The 22144-nt window shown below is 38.0% G+C and overlaps 1 protein-coding gene and 1 long non-coding RNA gene across 19 annotated transcripts in view; one reads left to right on the forward strand and one right to left on the reverse strand.

Annotated features, from left to right (window-relative positions):
- Positions 1 to 22144, reverse strand: part of SDCCAG8 (SHH signaling and ciliogenesis regulator SDCCAG8) — a 236079-nt gene that overhangs the window by 105085 nt on the left and 108850 nt on the right. For 15 of the 16 annotated variants that reach the window (XR_013381776.1, XR_013381777.1, XR_013381779.1 and 12 more), the window contains one exon: positions 13731 to 13873. Coding sequence is in view for 10 of the 16 variants with exons in the window: in XM_077901440.1 (XP_077757566.1) it covers positions 13731 to 13873 (143 nt within the window). In the remaining 6 variants the exon portion in view is untranslated. Of the gene's footprint in view, positions 1 to 13730; positions 13874 to 19125; positions 19272 to 22144 lie in introns of those variants that run through there. The other variant, XR_013381781.1, reaches the window with a different exon arrangement.
- LOC144316031 (uncharacterized) overlaps positions 3594 to 22144 on the forward strand; it is a 44913-nt gene continuing 26362 nt past the window's right edge. For all 3 annotated transcript variants that reach the window (XR_013381793.1, XR_013381795.1, XR_013381794.1), the window contains exon 1: positions 3594 to 3834. This is a non-coding gene — a long non-coding RNA (uncharacterized LOC144316031). The remainder of the gene's footprint in view (positions 3835 to 22144) is intronic.

Here is a 22144-nt window from a genome sequence, read left to right on the forward strand (position 1 = left end):
CTGATCACTTCCGTGGTCTGATTTGCTATATAAAAGAAAGAAGTATTAGCAAAATGCTAGTTTCACAGGGGCTGCTTAAATCACCGTGAAGGAACGCTCCATTCTTAGCAAATTGCATTTCAGAAACCCACTAGTAGGCTTGTTTTAGAAAATGTATATGACAAGAACATAAACAAATGAAAAACCGCTCAGTTGAACAGCACTTACACTCACACACGGATGCATGGGGTGTGTACACACATCTACTCTTCCCCTCCATAAATACGTAAGAAAAAGAAAAGGGAAATAATATCACGATTACTCTTCCAAATAGACCGATTTAAGGAATTCAGAGAATACTTTACAGTTATCTGCCTCAGGTGTAAGATGCTTGTTTTATCTTTTAAGCAGAAAAACTAGGAAAAAGTTTTAGATACTTTGATACCAGCATCTGAAAGACAAATTTCACAGAAGAATAAAGATAAATAAAAAAAAAAAATAATAAAATAAGGTGGCATTGAAGCAAGGTTGCCAGGTTGCATTAGAGAACAGGGAAACCATTTCCAAGGGCCCTGCTAGGTGTGGAGGAAGAGCTGATGTCACCCACATTCGTTCATACCAGTTTTTCTGAAGCAGCATATGTACGTAGGCTGGAAGGTAAAAATATTTCAGCTCCTTAATAGAGAACTGACCGGCCTCATTTATCGACATTCTGAATGAGACTAGCAGTTTTGCTTTTCCAAGAATTTAAAACGATGAGAATACAACGATTTTTCCCTGGTGTATGTATTTTTCTGCCTATCTATCCCTGCAGCCTTTTAACAACAGAGGGTACTCCTTCTTCCACCCCCTTCCTCAGTTACCTCAAGGCAAGACCTTGTTTCAGATGTGAAAATATTTGTAGGACTTCAGGACAAAGAACTGAGACATTTTCACAGAGTTGAGCAAGGGGGAGAAGACAAATTTGTGAGATTCTGTTAAGAGTAAGGAGAAACTAAATGACAACTTTAAATCTGCCACAATCATTTACTAATGTGCTGTTATATCAAATAAGTCTAATTTTTTGACAGCACCAAATTAGATTTATTGCAGAAACTGCTGCATAAATAGCATATGGCTATGTTATACCACCTATTTCAAATCCTGGTAATGTTTCCCCCTCCCCCTCCAAAATGAATAAATTGAGCCAAGCTACAAAGCTTCTGCAAAAAAAAGAGAGAGAGAGAGAAATATACTAGTTCAAAAACAGATGTAGGAGATCTGGATTTCTTTGTTAAAATAATAGTTTTAGCATCAATGTCCCAACTCTATATTTAAAAAACACGATTCCTTAATGAGTTATTAAATTTAATAGGTCATTTTCTCTTTCATTTCTTTCAGAATGACTTGCTTTTATTTTTGTTTTAAGGTTGAGTTCTGAATTAGGCTTAGCATTCTGATGTTCAATCGCAGTTTTACGGGAGAGAAAAGAAGGTCAAGTGGCTCTGGATCAACATGGCTCCAATTAGGTTATGAGAAATTATTAGGCATAAATGCACATATCATCTGTTGGTCTGGGCTTTCATTTGTTAAAGACATATGTGGTAGAAATCATATCAAAAAGTCTCTTCTAATTTTAACCATAGCCTCAATATCAGAAACTCTCTGATGCATAAAATACATAAAGCGATCCTTCCCTGTGCCACATCATACACATGAGGACGGCAGAACCACACAAACAGCAAAAACCAAAGTTCTGTGGGAGCCAGGGATGAAAATGCATGCCCCGACTTTCGAGATGGACAATTCTTCCTTCCTCGCTCTCTACCCTGATGCCCGCCCCCACCCCCAACCGTGCTACAAATTCAACTCAATTTTTCTTTTGAAACAAAAGTTTCCGTTCTTCCGTGGATGGGAAAGACATTGCAAGGTCTTATCTCAGACCAATGGGCACACCACTGCAAACATCATGGCACTCGGCTACCCCGCAGACTCCCTCTCTGTGGTCAGTCTTCCCAGCTGCCCTATCTGTTACTGTCTGATTAGTTCTGCTAAGGAGCCCCTCCCCTGCCAGCTTTCGATGCCATCTGTTCTACGCAAGATGGCTGCTGCCCAGCAACCTAACACTGCCCTCCTACCTGGCACCCGGCTACCATCCTTACCCCAAAGTGCTAACACAGGTTCTCACTGCTGGCAGAGTCAGGATTTCATTACTACTACTTTGACAAGTGCAGGGTTGTTTGTAATTTCTCTTTTATCCTGATTTTGATTGTACAACCACCTCCCACTGATTCAGTTTGCTTCAGTTTTGTTGCTCACAGATTTTACTCTCCACATTAATCTCCCTCTGGCATGTTACTGCATCTGTTCCCTTTTTTATTATTAATTTTCAAATTCCCACCATTTTTGACAAAAAGGAGGTAATCTACACTCTGTTTCTGCCCATTTCATTTTCTTTAATTTGGAAGATAAGTATGAAAGCATGCCAAAGAAGTTAATTCTCCGTTAACAGTTTATTTTCTGGCATCTCCAAGCCTTTGTATATGAAAAACAGATAGGAATAAATGTTGACTGAATCACAACAACAAAGTCGCAACCATTCCTGAATTTAATGAAAAGCAAACATATGAAACAGCATCTCAAAAGTTGATTAGTTACATGAGTTGTCTCATGCTGTCCTTCTTTCTTCCACTTTTAACAGACAGACAAGCCTTTGTGCAAATCAATCTGAGCGCGGGACCTGAATTTGGGCTCCTCTTACATTTCTGACATGGGCTCTCTTTTCACCGGGGATGGATTTTATCTAAGTCCTAAACGTAATTATCATCTTTCCTCACCGAACATTGTCGACTAATTCAATAGTGACTGATCCTGAATAAACGCCTTATTTCAGAAATAGGGGAAGAATCCAGAACTGCCATCAGTGCAACAAGGCAGAGCTTAAAGAGCCCCAAGGTTGCAGAGCTACTCCCATTATTTCTCGCTTGACGAACAGCTAATATCAGGAGTACCAAGGTGGTTTTCCTCCGAAGACAAAGAGGGCCATCTAAGAGTTAGAAAGTGGGAAGTCATATATTTAACGATATATTCTCTTCATGTCCCTGACTTGTCACCATCACCACCTTGCCAAAAAAAATTTGAGTAATCTGATCTTGCTGCAATTGCCCTAAAGTTTTCTAGATTGAGCAATGCACTGTGACTGCTAATTAATATATTTTACACAAATTCTCATTAGTAGCATCATCCCTGAACAGATGAGGAACCCCTCAGATTTACAGAACCCTGAATGAGTTTTGTGATTTTCATATTCACATATATCTTCATAAAATTACAGTTAAGATCTGCAGGAAATAAAATGCAGTAGGAGACTTTTCCCAAGGTGACAGAAGGTCCTCAGAAAGAGAACCAGGACTGGTGTCAAAAGCAAGCTATGCCCAGCCTGGTGAACCACACTTCAGATCAGCTACTGGAAAACCAGCAACCCTCGTACCTGCTAAAACCCACTTTTAATGCCTCATCTTGAACTCCCTCTTCCCCCTACCCCTTGCATATATTCCAATAGTGACTTCTTACTCTATTTTATATACTTCTTTTGTTGCTATAGCTACATTAGAATAATTAGAATAACTGTACTCTCAACATAGGGTGGATTCTTTTGATAAAGGGATCCCTTCATACTCTGCTTGGCTCTCCCCCCAACCACCTTGGCCAGGGCAGGAGATGCTCAGCTCTCCCTCAGGTGACCAGTGCCTGCTGTGGAGAGGTCATGCAGAGCCAAGGTGGAGCAGTTTTTCCCTCAGCTGGACTTCAGTGTCATAGGCTGTTTCCAAATGTTTCCTGACCCATTTGGTGCCCACTCTGAGTTCCTGAATTCAGGTAATTGTACTGTCTGCTAAGCCAATCTAACAGAGGAGTAGCTTTATTAAAAATGTGTTTAGTTGCATTGGACCCTAGTCCCTGGTGGGACATGGATGGCCCTGGGGTGGACCCTGAGGAAACTGGATATTCCCCCAAACCTCTTTATTTCCTGGGACCCTAAAAATGAGCTTTGATTCCAACATTTCACATCAATGAATCACTGTATAATCTCCTTGTGGGTATCAGGGAAACATCAAATAACAAGTGAGTCATACCCAATAATCGGTCTAGCCAACACTTCCAATTAGGAAGAGGTGTTTAAAAAGAAATTAAACATCAAGTTTTTTTTTAATTTACCTTAAATTAATATTGGAGATCAGAGCTTCCTTTTAGAAAAAATATTCTTACTTAGAGCTACCAAAACAACAGTTCTATGTTTTTGCTTTTTTTCTCCTTCTATTTGCATTGAACTTGATGTTCATTGTTGTTGAGTCGGGCAAATGCTGTGGGCAATCCTTTCTCGGTTTCCTCTGGGCTTCTTCAGAAAATGAGTTGGCTGCCACCACCACCATGCTCCAGGCTGTGGGCCTGTGTGGCAGGGGAGAAGAGACATCCCCGGTGTCGATTTTCATTGCGCACACATTTGAGCTTCACAGAACCGAGAGAGAAGCGAGCCAGGGAAAGTTAGGCAGAGCCCACCCGCAGAGACACATGCTCTGGCAGCCTCCACTCTGACCTTTCTCGCCCAGGGCTGCACCGAGACCAGGGTTCTTAGCCCATCAAACAGGTGGAGGCAAGGGCACTCAGGCAACCCGGTGTCCACCAGAGCAAAATGAAACGCCTTTGCCTTCCTGGCTCTCTGACAGCCCGTTCTCTCGGGTACCGGGTGGGGGAAAGAAAAGAGGACGCAATTTAAAACAGTACCAAGGCCATCTATTTCAAGACTTGAAGATGTTGGTTGCACATATATCCATTTAAAAGTATTTTTGACACGTTCTCTGCTTAATTTATTCATGAAAGGAGTACAAGAAAAAAATAAGCTTAACTTTTAAATGGAAACTTGAAGCTAAAAATTCTTCAATAAAACTCAGGAGGGAAAAAAAAAGTTCACCAAGGAATAGCAAGATTACATGTCAATGCTGTACTCCTCTTTCCAAAATGAAGAGAGATTGGAAGTTTGGTTCTTTGACCTAAGCCAACTGTCATCTGAAAATAAGTGCAGTTTCTTCTTAATTTTCCCCTAATAATAAAGAGCGGAGGCAAAGTTGTGCAATGCTTGTAGAGAATTTGCTAGACGCAGCCTGATGTCAAACGTGGTTCAAGAGACCTGTTTCCTAGACTATGAACCGAGATTCTGCAATCAAAAGAGTATTTCTACTTAGCTCTGAAATGCATTTTTGCATCTATCTGTGAACAGGAGCTCAAGAGCAGAGGCTCTGGACTCTGACAGACCTGGTTCAAAGCCTGCTTCTTCGGCTTGGCACCTTACCTCCTTCCCGGTTGATTTCAAGCCTCAGCTTCCCTGGGCTTGCTGTAAGGACTGAGAAGGCAGGGAGTTCAAACTTCTTGTGTAAAAGCTTATTTTCTCAAAAATTTTTTTGCAAAGCATGAGTTTATAAAATAGGAACAAAATGAGTTACAATAATTTTTTTAAATATTAAAAGACACAGAAAAAAAGGAAAAAGTCCACTGATCATGCACTTGGTTGGATATTATGGCATTTTAAAATAAAAGTTACTAAGCACTCAATCTTTGTATTTATGGTAGACTTATCATTTATAGTCTATCACAGGCCACATTTCACGTCACACTGCTGCTGGGAATCAGGCACGGTGCTTGGCTAGTACTAGGGGCTCATTAATGCATCTTTTGCACATCTCTCTTTTTGCATTCTAAGAGTTCTCTAAAGAGAACCACAAAGTCACCCTGTGAAGAAATAACCCTGCCTCCTTGGCCTTACAGCATTATGACAATGGAGACTATCACTCACAATCCAATATGAACAGAAATGTACTCTTCTTTCCCCCCCTTGCACTTTCTTCCTAGTCAAGGGAAAAAAAATCAGAGATTATATTTTTAAAGACGAGAAGGGATGCCTGTTGTTTATTATCCCAGGGGTCCCTGGCCCCTTTTCCCCTAGTAAGAGCACTTTTTTTTTGCTCAGTGTAACTCTCATCCTTTACTCCAGTGCAGAGGACTGTGTGTACCCAAGGGGTGGCTGTGTGATCAGAAGTAGGGGAGCCAGGGAGTCATATTCTTACAGTCTGAAGTCACGGGCATCGTGACTTTACCTTCATTTCAGACTGAGGGATGTGACTCCATGGTACGGAAGAACCTGAAGGAATGAGCCAACATTCAGACAAAAGTCAAGCCTGGGATCGGCAGAAAAGGACAGCATCCTGGTGCGGACCCATGTCCCTGCTCCAGGAGAGCCTGAGGCCAGCTGTGTCTGGATTTTACACGGTCTGGTTATCAGGCTAATCAGTTCCTCTGTTCTGGGTTTCTGTTACCTCAACCAGAGTCCTGACTCCTACTGGTAACAACTACATTCAAGAAAGCATTTATAGTCCTTAGTACCAGAGGCTAAACACTCTGCAATGCTGCACAAAGAAAGACTTCATCACCTCTCTCCAAGTAAATCACCTATCATAACAGGATAACACAGTGACCTCTCTGTTATACCCTTTCTCACTTTTTTTTTTTTTAAAGATTTTATTTATTTATTTGAGAGAGAGAGGAAGACAGTGACAGAGATAGCAGGAACAGGGAGGAGAGGGAGAAGCAGGCTCCCTGCTGAGCGGGGAGCCCAAGGTGGGGCTTGATCCCATCATGACCTGATCCGAAGGCAGATGCTTCAACGATTGAACCACCTAGGTGCCCCCCTTTCTCACTTTCAGAAAGATACAAATACTACAGTTCAGGTTATTATCTCTCTAGGTCAAAGGTTAGACCTTCCCACCATGTGGATTGCAACCATAGGGAAGAGCAGAGAATCCACTCTATGGGCCTTGTTGAGATTCCTGCTGATTCTTTGAAGTACCTATCACTGAAAACATAGTTTCTGGAAGAGAAAAAATAAACATTTGAAAGGCAACTCAGCTGAAGTAAGCTGGAACCTGCAGGTTTAATGGCAGGTTGGTCTCCCTTCTGTTTTGCACTGAGAGCCACTCAAGTTCTAAAGTCTCTCTAAAGTAAACAGAAGGTTTCCGGCGGTAATTCCCCTCCTCAGACCGGAGGAAAGGATGTAAGAATATGTTTCAATACAGATACAGCAGGTATGGAGAAGAGTGTTTGCCTCCATAAGTAGTCAACAACAATCATATAAACATTTCAAAATGTTCCAATATATTGTATCATGAAGTAATCTATCCCATTGATGTAAGTGGTAATCTCATGAGAGGGGTCAAAACCGGTAGCTCTTTAAAAATGTTTGGACATGTCAGAAACAAATATGTGAAGGAATTTCCACTTTGTCGGAAAGACCTCTCTTTCCTCTTGAGTAAAAATGAAGTGAAGAAGGTAAGATAGTTGTATTATGGTATGTTAAAACGTGACTAAGGCAACTGACCCCAACACAGTTTCTTAGGAAAAGCCCAAACCAGGACTAAAACACACTGACACGTATTTATATCAGTGTATGAGGTGGCAGCTAACACTTATTTCAATTATAAATTTATGCTACTGATTTCTCCAACTGTACTTTCAGGAACAACTATCTTAATCATTTTCCTTGGAATTTACACAGAGTTCCAGAGTGATAGATAATGGTATAGGCCTGGTAGGCGAGCTGAGCTGCTGGGGTTGAAAACCTGCTTCTATAAGATGGCAGCTGTGTAAATGACCTTAGAGGATCATTTTACTTCTCTGTACCTTGGTTAGCTCAGCTGTAAGACAGGGAAGATAACAACCTGTACCCTCTTGAGCTCTGGGTGGGATGGGGGACACTAAATGAAAAGCAATGAGCTCAAGTCTTGGAACACAGAAGGGATTCGTAAGTGACAGCCACAGCCCTGAGCCATTACCTCTGTTCTTATTTTTTTAAAGAGGTACTGCATGAGCATGGTAACCAGGCGGATCTTAAGATGGATACATTCTTAATCTCAGAAACTGATGCTTTTAGGTATTTAGAAGACAGGTTGTAAATAAGAGGCTACCTGTCTCTCTGCTCCTGTAATACTTCATCTGGAATCTCCCTTCTGGATCTTTTCATTTATCTTACCAGCTTTTTGTGTATTTTCTTTTCTTCCCTACCACCCTGTAAGTTTCTATCAGAAGCGTCACCTTTTAATTATTGAGAATGCTAACTTGGAACTGTGTGTGCATGTGCATGTGCATGTGTGTGCATGTGTGTGTGTGGTTTTTATGCAAGCATATTTAAGTGAGAGTATGGTATATTTTACCAACTCTACTTGAATTGTTAGAATGACTATCATTTGATTCTACTATACTTAAATATGTATATGCATACAAAGTTAAAAATGAAAAAAGCTATTTCTATCTTTTCTCCATCTTACACTTTTTACTCTGATATATTTGAGAATATATATACATATGTATGTATATATTTGTTTATTAATACTGGGCTTTGAAAGAACAGTCATAAACTTGTAGTACATTGGCCATCCCTATAATGAATTACTGAGCTCTAATTCTTTGCAAAGGGCTGAGCCAGATGCTCTGAAAAATAGAACATTAATAAGACCTCTCATCCCTCATTTGAAGAATAACACATTCCAGGACGTAAGAAAAGCAAGTACATAAAACCCTTCAGAGTATTAACTCATTTTTTTTTTCAGATTTTCATTGTCCCTGTTTTGAGTAATTCACTCAGGATATTAAGCCTTCAGCTCTGAGTGGAAAGGAGGATTCAAAGGGAGACACACTCCTCTGGTAGTGGGGCCATCTGGGAGGGCTACAGTGGAAAAATCAGGATTTCAGAGAGACCTGGAAAGAAGGTAAGATTACAATAGGGCTAGAGAAGGTCAAAGGGGTATTCTAGGTGTAGAGAATAGCAAAAGGGGAGAAAAGCTCCAAAGTGCAATTTGGCTTGTGACATGAGCCCATGAGAATGATGATAAAACTGGAAGGCTGGGACCCTGTCCTGGAATGTTACCCATGAGTGGTCTAAACCTCCTGTAATAGTGTAACACCAGGGAAGGTTTCAGGAGCAGGTGACAGAGTCAAGACAGTGCTTATGAATATTCAATTGGCAGTGCCTGGTGAGAAAGACCAGAAGGGTCCATGACCCTTGTGAGAAGGTTAGCAGAGCCTAAGTTATGATGAATGTAAATGGTAGGTCTCTGAAGGATACCTCCAGAAAATCTCTCTGAAGTTCAAACTAAGAAAACACCTTTAAAAAAGAAAAATTATTTATTTATTTTACAGGGGGTGGGTGGGGGAAAGGCAGAGGAAGGAAAGAGAATCTCAAGCAGACTCCCAGCTGAACATGGAGCCTGATGTGGGACTTAATCTCAGGACCCTGAGATCATGACCTAAGCCAAAATCAAGAAACAGATGCTGAACCAGCTGAACCACCAAGAGGCTCCCTAAGGGAACATCCTAAACAAAGAATATTTCAAGCAAATTAAATGCCTAACACTGGGAAATGGGCACTTCGTCATGGGGTGTCTTCAGTCACCATTAGGATCACTGATGATTAGAGCTAGATGGAAACTTAGATATCAGGTTATAGCCTCATTTTATAGGTAAGCAAGCAGGTTCAAAGAATTAAGCTATGTGTCAAAAGTTGCAAAGACGGTCAATGCCCAGAAGAAGATTCTAAAACTCGGCTTCCTCAATGCTCAGAGGCCCGGGGACTCCCCTAAGAAAAGCATGTGACTTTGTTACATCATTCTGTATTCTTTTCTTAGGACTGATGATCCCTTTAGTCTCCTTGGCTGGTGGAGCTCCACTCTCGTATTCTAAGAGCATGACCCTCTTATGTTTTCACCCATTTCCTTGGCTACTACCAGTAGCTTTACATAAAAGCATCTAGTAAAGAGCCTCACGCCTTGACCTTTCTCCTCACACTGGACCTACTCTGCACATCTCCACCTGATTCCCAAAATACAGTGTATTATTTTCCTCTGTTATTCCTTTTAAGTCCCCTAATGGAATTAATGGCTCATTCAGTTAACATAGGCTAGAAAGTCTGGAATCACCTTTAATTCTGGCCTCTCTCATTTGCTACTCAAATGCCTCTTAAAGATGATATTTCCGTTCCATTTTAATGACAAAGCCATGCCCAGGACTTCATGACTACCTCCTGGACTGGGGCTTATACTCTAATCGGGGTCCCTCAGTCAATGATCTCTTTCTCAGGCAATCTGTCTTCAATTACCCTACATTTACCTTCCTTAAATCCATATTTGAACACCTTAAAGTTCAAGCTCTCTTGCTTTCTTACTTGAATTACACAGCCTCCTAACTGAAGGGTTGATAAATTGTTTCTGTAAAGGGCCAGATGATATTTTAAGGCTTTGAGAACCATACTCAATTCTGCCATGATAGTCCCAATACATAATGCATAAAGGATAATCATGGCTGTGTCCTATAAAACTTTATTTATGGGTATATAATTTTTATGTGTCACAAAACATTATTTTTCTTTTGTGTTTTTCTTCCCCAGCTATTTAAAAATATAAAAACCATTTTTAGCTCATGGACAAAAAAAGACAACAAGCCATATTTATAGACTGTAGTTGCTGACTCTGCCCTAACGGGTCTTCCTATTTCTTACATCAGCTCTCCAAACTTACTCTCCACACTGCTGAGTCAGAACATCGACCCAAAGAAGTGATCATGTCAACAGCCTTACTTAAAATATATCAAGAGTAACCCATTACTGTCAGAATGGCCAAAACTCCAGAATACGGACCACAAGGCCCTGCCTCTGGTCCCTGTTTGCCTTTCCAGGCTTATCCCCTGCCAAATACCTAACCTGAGTGTGTCCCATCTTTATGCCTTTGTATATATTGCTCCATCCACCCAGGTTACCCACCCCATCTTCTTCCATTTTGAGAATTGCTATTGAAGAGCTCATTAATCAAAACAGCTCCAAACGTCTCCTCTTTCAGAAAGCTTTCCCTGTCATCTTCACCTCCAATGCACAGTGAGCCAATTCTTCTTCCTATGTGCTCCTGTGGTAACTTTATTTCTATTACTGCATTATTATGGTACTTGATTGTAACGGCAGTAGCAGAGTGTGAGCAGCTTAAGGGGAAGAACTGAATCTGATTTTTTTTTTCTCTAGACCCAAGAACCTAGTAATGTACTTGAAAGATAATAGGTGCTCAATAAATATTTGTTGAATGAGTGACTGTTAAACTTACCAGTTGGGTCTTTCAGTTGGGTCTTTTCCATTTTTTAAAGTAATCTCTCTGCCCAACGTGGGGCTCAAATTCCCAACCCCAAGATCAAGAGTTACATGTTCTACCAACTGAGCCAGCCAGGAGCCCCTCTATCTTCTATTTTAAGTCTAATTAGACAATAAAGAGGAAAAGACAGATGAGTGATAGCTGATGTATCTTTCAGATACAGATGATCTATAGATTAATACTCCAGTTTTTCAATTTTCTTTGCCCTGGGAGATCTGCATTCTTATTTCATCATTACTTATAACGTGGTTTTCATATTTGATGTTAAACTTTGTTTAGACTATGTCATTCGAAATGTTTAAGTGAAGACTAAGCTACCTGTGTGGCATTTACTTATTTTGGCTGGTCTACACAGGCAAAGAAAGACGTAATGTTTCTCAGCCACATACTTGAGTATACCGAATCAATAAAGACTGTCTAGGAAATGCAAACTCTTAAAAAAATATATATATATATATATATATATATATATATATCAGAAATATTCCCAACAGCAAACACACATTTTCAGTACAAAAGAGAGATACATGCAGTTCTTTGCATTTTTAATTGTCATCTTTAAATTTATGAATGTGGATTTTATAAAACACAAACACAGACTAAATGTAAAATGCTTACAAAAGAGTGTTGCACTCAGAAAATGGGTAATTAAGTTTTATTTTCCGTAAAACTAGTTTTCAATTTTTGTAGACTTGCTGTAAATAAAGCTCAACAGAAAGAGCTTTCTATGGAACCAAGCAAAACCGTTTTTCTCAAGAACAAAGGAATTAGTTACCACTAGCCCATTTTCAGCAGTTGCTGTACCTTAAATATGCTCTATTTGCAAGAAACTAGTCTTGTCAGACAGTACAAATTGATACTGCACAGAAAAACTCCCTGTAGGACTCTGACTTCAGAAATTAACTCTCTGAATGAGACAGGATGGCAGAGGGGACAAAACCAGCATTAATATTTATTTTCTGAGGCTCAGCCACACTGAGACTCTGAAAGCTGTCCTATTTTTGTGGTTTAATAAGTGCTGAGCACACAAATGGTTGTCTCCCAACAGAAGTCTGACAGAAGAAAAACTATTAACTATCATGATAAAGCTAAATTTTGAAACTTCTGAGATGAAATAAGCCATAGGAACTATGTTAACATGACGTTCTTAGTTCTATAAGACAATACTTTGAATGGGTGTTAAAAGAATGGTTATCATTCTACAGTATTAAGGAGTTTCTTCTCATAAAAGTGTTTTATCTCTTGGGATTTTTCCAGATATATCACATGTGTATAAATGATTTTTCTTGCTTGCTTTTTCCCTTTTTCTTTTTTCTGGTCCTCTTTCACTGTTTAAAAGGGAAGTTGGCAAACCATTTGGGATATTATCATAACAAAATGTTTTTAACAAAGTTTGATTTTTAACAGAACTGGAGGCATCTTAACACTAACCCAAAACTTTGGGAGGTTCACCAACCTCTAAAATATTTTTTTTCTCCAAATGCAGGCTGTTCAAGTGGTGCTTTTCTCCATCTGTTATCATACCGTGCTCAGAATTACATTGTCATATTTAATGTAAAAGGGATCAGTCCCCTTTCATAGTTTAAATGCAACATATTACTATGATTAGAAGGCCAGTATTTTTCTAATTTATGAACCAAACCAAAGCTCATAAACTTACATGTGTATTTAGATGAAGTTCTCTGTAAAAACTGAAAAACTCTCAGAACTGAACAAACCCAAACGCTTGATCTGAAATATGAAAAACTGTACTAAAACCCGAAGTGAGAAGAAACCACTTATATGGGAGTGTAAAATATCTGCAACCTCTATTTGAATTTTTCTCTGCGTATGTACATTTGTGTGTATGCGTGTCTGTGTGTCTTTTCCACAGAGCAAATTATAGAGTGCTTGCTATCTAAAATGTCTCCTTGTAACCTAGGGCTGAGCTACATGATCCCTAAATTTCTACGACATTAATAATTACATTGCAGTATCTTGGTGACAGAATCCATGTAATCTGATACCACAAACGCACGGTTACAATCATGGTCTGAACATGAACGGTGTCAATCAATTTCTTCTCCCAATTTCATAGCTCCTTAGGTCTCAGCGTCCTTACCTCCCATCAGTCCCATCTCAGCGGGCATTTCAGGAAGTCCTTTACTTTGTCTCTTTCACCACTGACAGCATCTGATTCTCTTCCTAAATATATCCCTCGGATCTTTCAGTTCAACATTTTTATTAGACACAGAATTAACAGGAGAGGTAGTGGTGATGGTAGGAGAAATATGTCGTGTTGCTTATATTGGTAGAGAACCACCTAAATATTTGAGCCTTGTAGATGGAAGGTTTTGTAATATATCAGTAATTCCCTGCCACACTTATCATTCACATGTCTGGGTGTTTTGCTTACCACATCTCCACTTTTCTTAATATGCCTGAAAGCTGTGTGTGAATTGAATGACTAAGACGAACTCTAACAACTGTTTGGAAGCCGGTGGCAAAAATCAGCGGAATGGAATTGGTGCTCTGGCGCGTAATGGGATTAGGGAGTACCTGGTGAGGTGCAGTTGGTGCTCGGATTCGCTCAGCAGTTCTGTCAATTTCAGGCTCTCCTCTCTGGCCCGGGCTGCCTTCTGCTGCTCCTGTTCCAAGTGCTGCTTGCTTTCACTCACTTCTAATCTCAATTTCTCGATTTCCTTAGGTAGAGAGGAGAGGGAAAAAGCACCCATGTAAACTCTATGCACTGGAGTTCAAAATGCTCTCATTTTTAGGTTTGTCATGAGTTTTAATGTGATGAAAAATTATTAGAAAATTTAGGCTAGCTTCCATTTTATGACAAAGGGAATTAACACAGCCAAAAATGCACATTAGTGAGGTTTTTGGGATCGTCTAATTTCAGAAATGAAATGATTAAATGAGAGTGGTCAAATGGAGAATCTGCACTTTCATCCTTAAGCTTCAGTCCCTTTAAAAAACAATGTGAACTTAAAAATGTCACCACTTTAAAATAGAACATTTTCGTTTGTGAGATCCGATCAGATCCATGAAGTGATTTATATCAAATATGTGATTCTATTCTGAAAGGTATATTTATGGTTTCATTGTGATGTTTTGAAAGCCAAATTAAAGGGTAAAATAATACATCTTTTAGAAAAATGTGAGTTGTAAGAGAAGGCATGATTTGATGCTCAACATTATTTGGAAAAAAAATACTTTAGGAAAAAATAGAGCACGAGACCCTTTAAGCTTTAGAGTACATGAGATTTCTGAGCTAAAATAATATTTACACTAAAATGGCACTAAAAAAGGTAACAAAAGCACTCTAAGATTAATAAATATAAATATCTAAAATCTATGAAAATTTATGATAGTTTATTCCTTGGTCTCAGGATAAAATTATCCTTATCTTACTGAAACTCAATATTCCAAAGCAAAAATAGCTTATATAGAACACAGTCTTTAATAATTTACACACTAAAGTACAAATATTTATCGTATAACATATATAATTTTTTTTTAAAAAAAGAGATAAATAATCAGACTGTTAAAAACAGAAAAGCAAATAAAAGGGAAAGTAAAAGGTAGAAACATTTTCAAATTCAACAGAAAGCAAGAACTAATTTTAATTCACAAAAATGCAATCTCCTTTTGGAAAACAAAATCATGTCTAATAAAGAGTTTTAAACTTAGTATTCAAGTACATTTCAAATTTCCTCATGTCATTACTCAATATGCTGAACACTCTCCAAGTACATTTAATACATTAGGCAAGATAAGCTAAATTATTTGTTTTTTTGACATTTATTACACTATATTCAGTTTATCTCCATCAAAACTGTACATTATCCACAATTTAATAAAACAACTTATAACGAGTTCTCAAATATGGTTTCATTTTTAAAAACCTATGTAATAATGAGCCTATCACTTTCATTCAGAGTAGATTTTCTATATCTTTCAGATCAGAATATTAAATGAAACTGATCTGTTTTTGTAAAATATTTCAAACTGATAAAGTTATACCAATTTATTTCTAATCCCATTATTTAATATAATTAAAGATATGAAAAAATATCAAAGTCTATTAAGTTTTATTCACCTAACATTCATGAAATTTACAAAAGCAGATATGCATAGAATTGGAATTATATGTTGACTTTAAAATTTCAAAAATTCACTCATTAATTTTGTACACAGTGCTTGCTCTATGCAAGAAACCATATGACTTGAGTATTATGGTGGGCTCAGAAAGCTTTCATCTCTACACTTAGGAGTTAACATTTCAGATGGGTAAATGAGATATACACACACATACACACATAAAACTATCAAAATACAAAGCACTTAAGAAACAAGTGAGTAGTAGAGAAAATCTGTGTTTCAATAGGTCAGATTAGGGATTTATTAGCATGGGCAAGAAAGGAGGGAAAGAACGTAAGGACATGCTAACTCATAGAATAACAGGTGGGACCTCATTGTGAAAGGTCTTGACTTCCAGATTAATAAAGCTGTATTTTTTTATAGACAATGGAGAGAGATTAATGGTTAAACAGATATTCCAAATGAGAGTAGCTCAGCTTTAAAATAACTGGAGTCATGTTTATGATCAATTTAAGATGGCAGACTGGCAGAAGGGAGACCACGAAGAGAGTTGCAGTATTTCAGACGTGAGAATAGAGACACCTCAAATAAATGTAAAAGGAACATGGTGAATATATGGAAATAAAAGGAGAGATGTCAGGAGATATCAAAGAATTATGAACTAAGAGGATAGCAAAAAAAGACAGAAATAGAAAAATGTGTAAAATCCCAAACTTTCTTAAAAAGAAAAGATGCGACTATTTTTATGAGCACTATGTGACAATAATGAGACATACAACCTTCTATTGGTAATTAGGTTTTGAATATAAATCAGCTGTTTTCTTTCTTGTTCTCATGTAATAAAAAGTCAGAGGCCGCACTGAAAGCCAATCAAACACAGAAATAAAAACATGGACCCTGCTTACTATGATGAGCACTGGTGTTATACGTAAGTGATGAATCACTAAATTCTACACTTGAAACCACATTAACTAGAATTTAAATAAAAACTTGAAAAACAAAACACACATGGGCCCCAGAGTCAACACAAATTAGGGTTTCAGACACAGCTCTAACACCTTCCAGCCCTGTTACCTTGGACAAGTCACTCAACTGTTAAAGATTCTTCAGCCTAACATGGGACTGGTGGCTGTAGCAAGCTCCCAAAGCTATCAGGAAGATTAAATGAGGTGCTGAGGGATCCCTGGGTGGCGCAGCGGTTTAGCGCCTGCCTTTGGCCCAGGGCGCGATCCTGGAGACCCGGGATCGAATCCCACATCGGGCTCCCGCTGTATGGAGCCTGCTTCTCCCTCTGCCTATGTCTCTGCCTCTCTCTCTCTCTCTGTGTGACTATCATAAATAAATGAAAAAAAAAAATTAAATGAGGTGCTGAGTACTTAGCAGAGTGTCCAGCACATAGTAAGAGCTGAATAAAACACAGCTAGTGTTATTATTGCTGATTATTTTCTCTACTGATCTTTCAAGAACAGCAGAGCAGTAAGTAGAAAAACTGACTGCAGGAGGATATATGGCTACACTGAGGACTAAACAGTTCTTGATTTAGTTCAATAAAATTTCCCCCAGAATTTTGATGAAAACTGAATAAAACTTTATTATAGTTTCAAAATGCAAAAAGCATTTTTCTTAGGAAGATGGAAAATTACTGCCTGCTTCTGATTATCTGGGCCAGAAAAAAGAGCTTATTGGTGCAGATCATCAAAATCAACAAATAGTCTAACCAGCTGGACCAGGGCTCAACACTTACTCCCTGAGTCAGGAAAATCTGCCATGGCACCAACTCCAACAGTTAGAAGAGGAATCTATTGCCAGAAATGCCATGCTCCCACTGGCAGGATAACCCTTTGCCTCACCCAACTAGGTCAGCACTACTCCCTTGGCTGTATATACTGGTTCTGGGATGAAAGACCAACAACACTCAGAGGCCAGTTGTACATTAATCCCAAAGTACTCCATTAACCTGCAGTGTCTACAATGCAGTTTGATGTGGCCATCTTTTGGCTAACTAGGCAAAGACAAGTCCAGATAGCTTTACACTTTACCAAAAGATATACTTCAAGTCATGAATGTAACCACCAGAACAACTCAAAGTAGAAACTTGTTAAAAGTGGCTTTCTTAGGAGAAGCGCACCAACCACAGGACAGGGAAAAAGAGAGACTTTTTACTATTTATTTACAGTCTTCTATACCATAGTTAAGTTTTTTTTTCTTAAACATGGACATACATAACTTTATTATTTATGACATTTTCGTATCAGGGTAATTTCCTGATTTAAGTCAAATAGTACTCAACTGCTCATAACAAAAAAGGGCAGTGCCCATACTCTACACCCTGCACCCATCTCTAAGCCTGATCCTCAATGGCCCACCCTATGCACTCTTCTGATACTTATCTTCATATTTTATTTTATTTATTTTTTAAAATATTCTATTTATTTATTTATTCATGAGACACACAGAAAGAGAGAGAGAGAGACAAAGACCTAGATGAAGGGAGAAGCAGGCTCCATGCAAGGAGCCCGATGCGGGACTTGATTCCAGATCCCAGGATCACACCCTGAGCCAAAGGCAGACACTTAACCACTGAGCCACCCAGGTGTCCCATTTATCTTCATATTTTATAGGATATACTTATAATGCTATTTCTTGATTTTGCAATATTAGACATTATCATTGATGTCCTACAGTAAAGAAGTAACAATTTAAGTCACTCAACAGACCTATCTCATCCTCCCATCTAACAATTCTGGTTAAATCATTAGTCAGTAGTTCATTTACATTATAATGATTATAGAAATATTATTCACTCCTGAGACAAGTCTTATTTTAATTTTTTATACAAGATTTTATTATTTCTGGAATTAATTGCCTACTTTTTAATAGCTTATGTTTTAGGTTACTGACATTTTTTTCCCCAATGTTCAAACAGATCTGTCAACTACCCATCAGTAATATATTTTTTTCCAATAATAAAACACATCAGACAAATTCCCAGTTCCTTTAAAATTTTCCTCCTAGATATATCCTTCTTGGTGCCTATGTCTGTCCTCACTGATCTCTGTCTTGGGTCAACCCTTAGACATGATCCTATTAGAGTTTCCTGCTTTCTGGCTGGTTAAGTCATCCTGTTTTTCAGTTTACTTCCTGTTTTAGTTAAAGTATGTTTTCGAGATAACTTTCATAAGAAAGAATATATGAATAATACATTTTAAAAGTATTTGTATGCCTGAAAATACCATTTTTCTATGTATACACTTGACAGTTTGACTAGGCATAAAAATCTATGTTGAAATTAATTTTTACTCAGGATTTTTAAGGGGCTACTCCATTGTCTAAAAGATTGCAATATTACAATCGAAAAGTCCTATGTCATTCTGATTCCTAATACTTGGTCTGTGATTTGCTTGTCTCTGAAAGTTTTTATAATAATTTCTTTTCTCCTGCCATTTTGAAATTTTGCACTATTGGATCTTGGAATGAACCTTTTTTCATGCTTTGTGCTGGCTTTTCAGTAGGTGTTTTTCAATCTAGAGGTTTGTTCTCTTCAGTTTGGGGAATTTCCCTTCTATTATTATTTTAAAATATTTTGATGTATACATTTTAATATTTCCTCCTCTTGAAACTCCTGGACATGGATTTTGTCTCCATTGCATTTATCAACTAATTTTCTTCCATTGTCTCATTATCTTTTTATTCTAACTTCTGGAAGATTCTCTTGACTTCATCTTCCAAAGTTTCTACTGAATTTGGGAAAAGATTTCTACCACATTTTTCATTTCCATGAGATATTTCTTGCTTTCACTGTTTTCACATAGCATGCTATTTTTATCTTATGGATACAATATCTTACCTATTAGAACATTATAGTATTTTAAGTGTTCTCTTCTACTCATTATATATTGCCTCAATTTCCTTTTTTTCTGCTTGTTTATTTTTAGACAATCCCTTGTGCTAGAGGCTTTCTTCAAATAATGTTATTTCAAATCCAGAATGAAGCTGTAAACAACAAAAAAAATGTTTTTTGCATAATGTAATAGTTTACATTATTGTTCAGAAAATTTTTACTTTTATCCCCCTTCCACTGGAAATGGAATACACTATCTCTTCCTAATGACTTTGGACTTAGCCATGTGATTGCACTTTGCCAATGGGATATTTGCGGCTATAAGGTAAGCAGAAGTCATACATATGTTTATGTGTTTTGGCTTTGCTCTTGTATTGTGGTGATTCTCCATTAGAAAAGCATGCCCTGGACAGCTACTACCCCTTTTGCCTGGACTGAAGAATAAATACGTGTGGAGTAGAACCAAACCCAAGCCACAGCCCAGACAACCTACAACCCATAACCTGAAGCAGAGCCACCTAGTCAAATGAAGCCTAGATTAGCCAAATCTCAGTTGACCTTAAGATTCATAAAATGAGCATAAATGATTGCTATCATAAGCCATGAGTTTTTTCAGTAGAAAATGATTGACAAACCACTCTAAAGGAATATGGAGTATGAAAACTGTCTATTCCCTTAGGATTTTATTTGATCTTTAAAACAACTGCATGAAGCACATAGGGTAGTTGTCCCTGTTTATACAAAAAGAAGTTGAGGATCAGAGACATTGAATGATTGTCCAAAGAAGTAAATCTCAGCCTTAACCCAGATCATCTGACATTACTGCCTCCACACCATACTATTAGTTAAATAATGACTTTCAATCTTATTTGTTTTCTTTTCTTTTTAAACAAGACCATGGTAAGAAACCCATTTTACATCACAATTCAGAAACATGCACATTTCACATACACACTTCTAAAATTTTTTTAAAAGATTTTATTTATTTATTCATGAGAGACACGGAGAGAGAGAGGCAGAGACATAGGCAGAGGGAGAAGCAGGCTCCCTGCGGGGAGCCCGATGTGGGACTTGATCCTAGGACCTTGGGATCACGATCTGAGCCAAGGGCAGATGCTCAACCACTGAGCTTCCCAGGTGCCCCTCACACACACACATTTGAATATAACTAGCACTTAATAAGACAGTATTAATCCTTACTTTGTGTGAAATGCTCAGATATGTCCTAGTCCTTCTTGTTCTATATGCTTCTTTAAAAAAACTTTTGGATGCAAACTATAATATTGTTTTCTCAACCTTGCAATTTGAAAAGCATTGTGTATTTCTGATAAATAAAAAATACTTTTTAAACATAAATTAAGTAGAATCAAATAAAGAGTTTTACTAAGAGAAGCTCTATGATACATTTCTCCTGATTTCCTCTTTCAGAAAAAATATCTGGAAAAATGAACATAAAACCCATCTGAAAAATTACATGTCATCTTAATCCTAAAAGAAACTTTACGTGGAAAGAAAGTAGCATACATGAATTATTTTAATCCAATGGTTGTGATTTATCCCTGCTACTAAACATTATGTGACTTAAAAATCATTTAATAATTTTTAATATAGGATAACTTCATTGTATATGTGAGGAAGAGAATAGGGAGAAAAGGGGGAAAAAAAACAGAACAGTAAGAAGATCAGAACCCAAAATTCTTGCAGAGTGAGAAGAACTTGTGGTTTTGAAGATGACAAGACTTGACAATGTGAACTTATCACTCAGAAACCAATGGATGAATTCAAAGAATATATATAGAAAATAAAATTGTATATGATACTAACAAACGAAACACATCAATACATAACTTGGGAGAGGAATAATAGTTTCTGTCAAGTTCTGTATGGGTAAAAACAATGTACTTACTGGAAATTTAGTATGTGCTGGTTGACATTTCTGTTAACTTACAAATGTTAAGGATGATTTTACCAAATCACTAATAAGGTTTTGTCTGGAGCAACCCGAGCTACCTGTGGCTATTTATTTATTTATTTATTTATTTATTTATTATTTTGGCTATTTAAATTTAAATCAGTTAGGGGCAGCCCGGGTGGCTCAGCGGTTTAGCGCCACCTTCACCCCAGGGCCTGATCCTGGAGACCCTGGATTGAGTCCCACTTCAGGCTCCCTGCATGGAGACTGCTTCTCCCTCTGTCTGTGTCTCTGCGACTCTCTCTCTCTGTCTCTCATGAACAAATAAATAAAATCTTTAAAAAAATTTTAAGTCAGTTAAAATAAAAAGTTTAGTTCCTCATTTGCATTAATCGCATGTTAAGTGCTCAATATGGATTATATCTGCCATACTGGACAGTGCAGGTATAAAATATTTTCATCACCACACAAAATTCTATTGGATAACACTGCTCTACAATATAAATATAGCAATATGTATTTCTAAGACTTACTCTCCAAACTAGACTCTTAGAAAACCAGCCTATATGAATAAAAGGATATTAAAGGAGGTTAAAAAGTCATTTAGAAATGGACAAAACTGGTTATCCTTCTTAGTGTAGTAGATATGGAAGGCTGTTGCTACCATTCTAGAAGTTCTGTTCGTGGTTATCATTGTTGAGGGCACACAACTTTGATTTAATATGTTTTTATTGTAGGCCTAATAGTATTAGTGATCAGCAATCATCATTTTTGAGGGCTTACCCCGTTTAAGGCATTGTCTTTGTATTGCTACAGGTAGCACTCTGTATTTTTAATCTCATTTTGTGTTTGTGACAACCTTATCAAAATCAGCATCCTATTCCTGTTTTACAGATGGGAGAGCTGAAGCTCTCAGATGTTTAGCAACTTATACAAGATTCTATAGTTGCAGAGCTGGGATTCAAAAGTGGGTTAGTCTTGGGATGCCTGGGTGGCTCAGCGGTTTGGTGCCTGCCTTTGGCCCAGGGCATGATCCTGGAGTCCCAGGGTTGAGTCCCACATCGGGTTCCCTACGTGGAGCCTCCTTTTCCCTCTGCCTGTCTGCCTGTCTGT

The sequence above is a fragment of the Canis aureus genome, chromosome 6 (genome assembly GCF_053574225.1).
Source record: "Canis aureus isolate CA01 chromosome 6, VMU_Caureus_v.1.0, whole genome shotgun sequence".
NCBI lineage: Eukaryota > Metazoa > Chordata > Mammalia > Carnivora > Canidae > Canis > Canis aureus.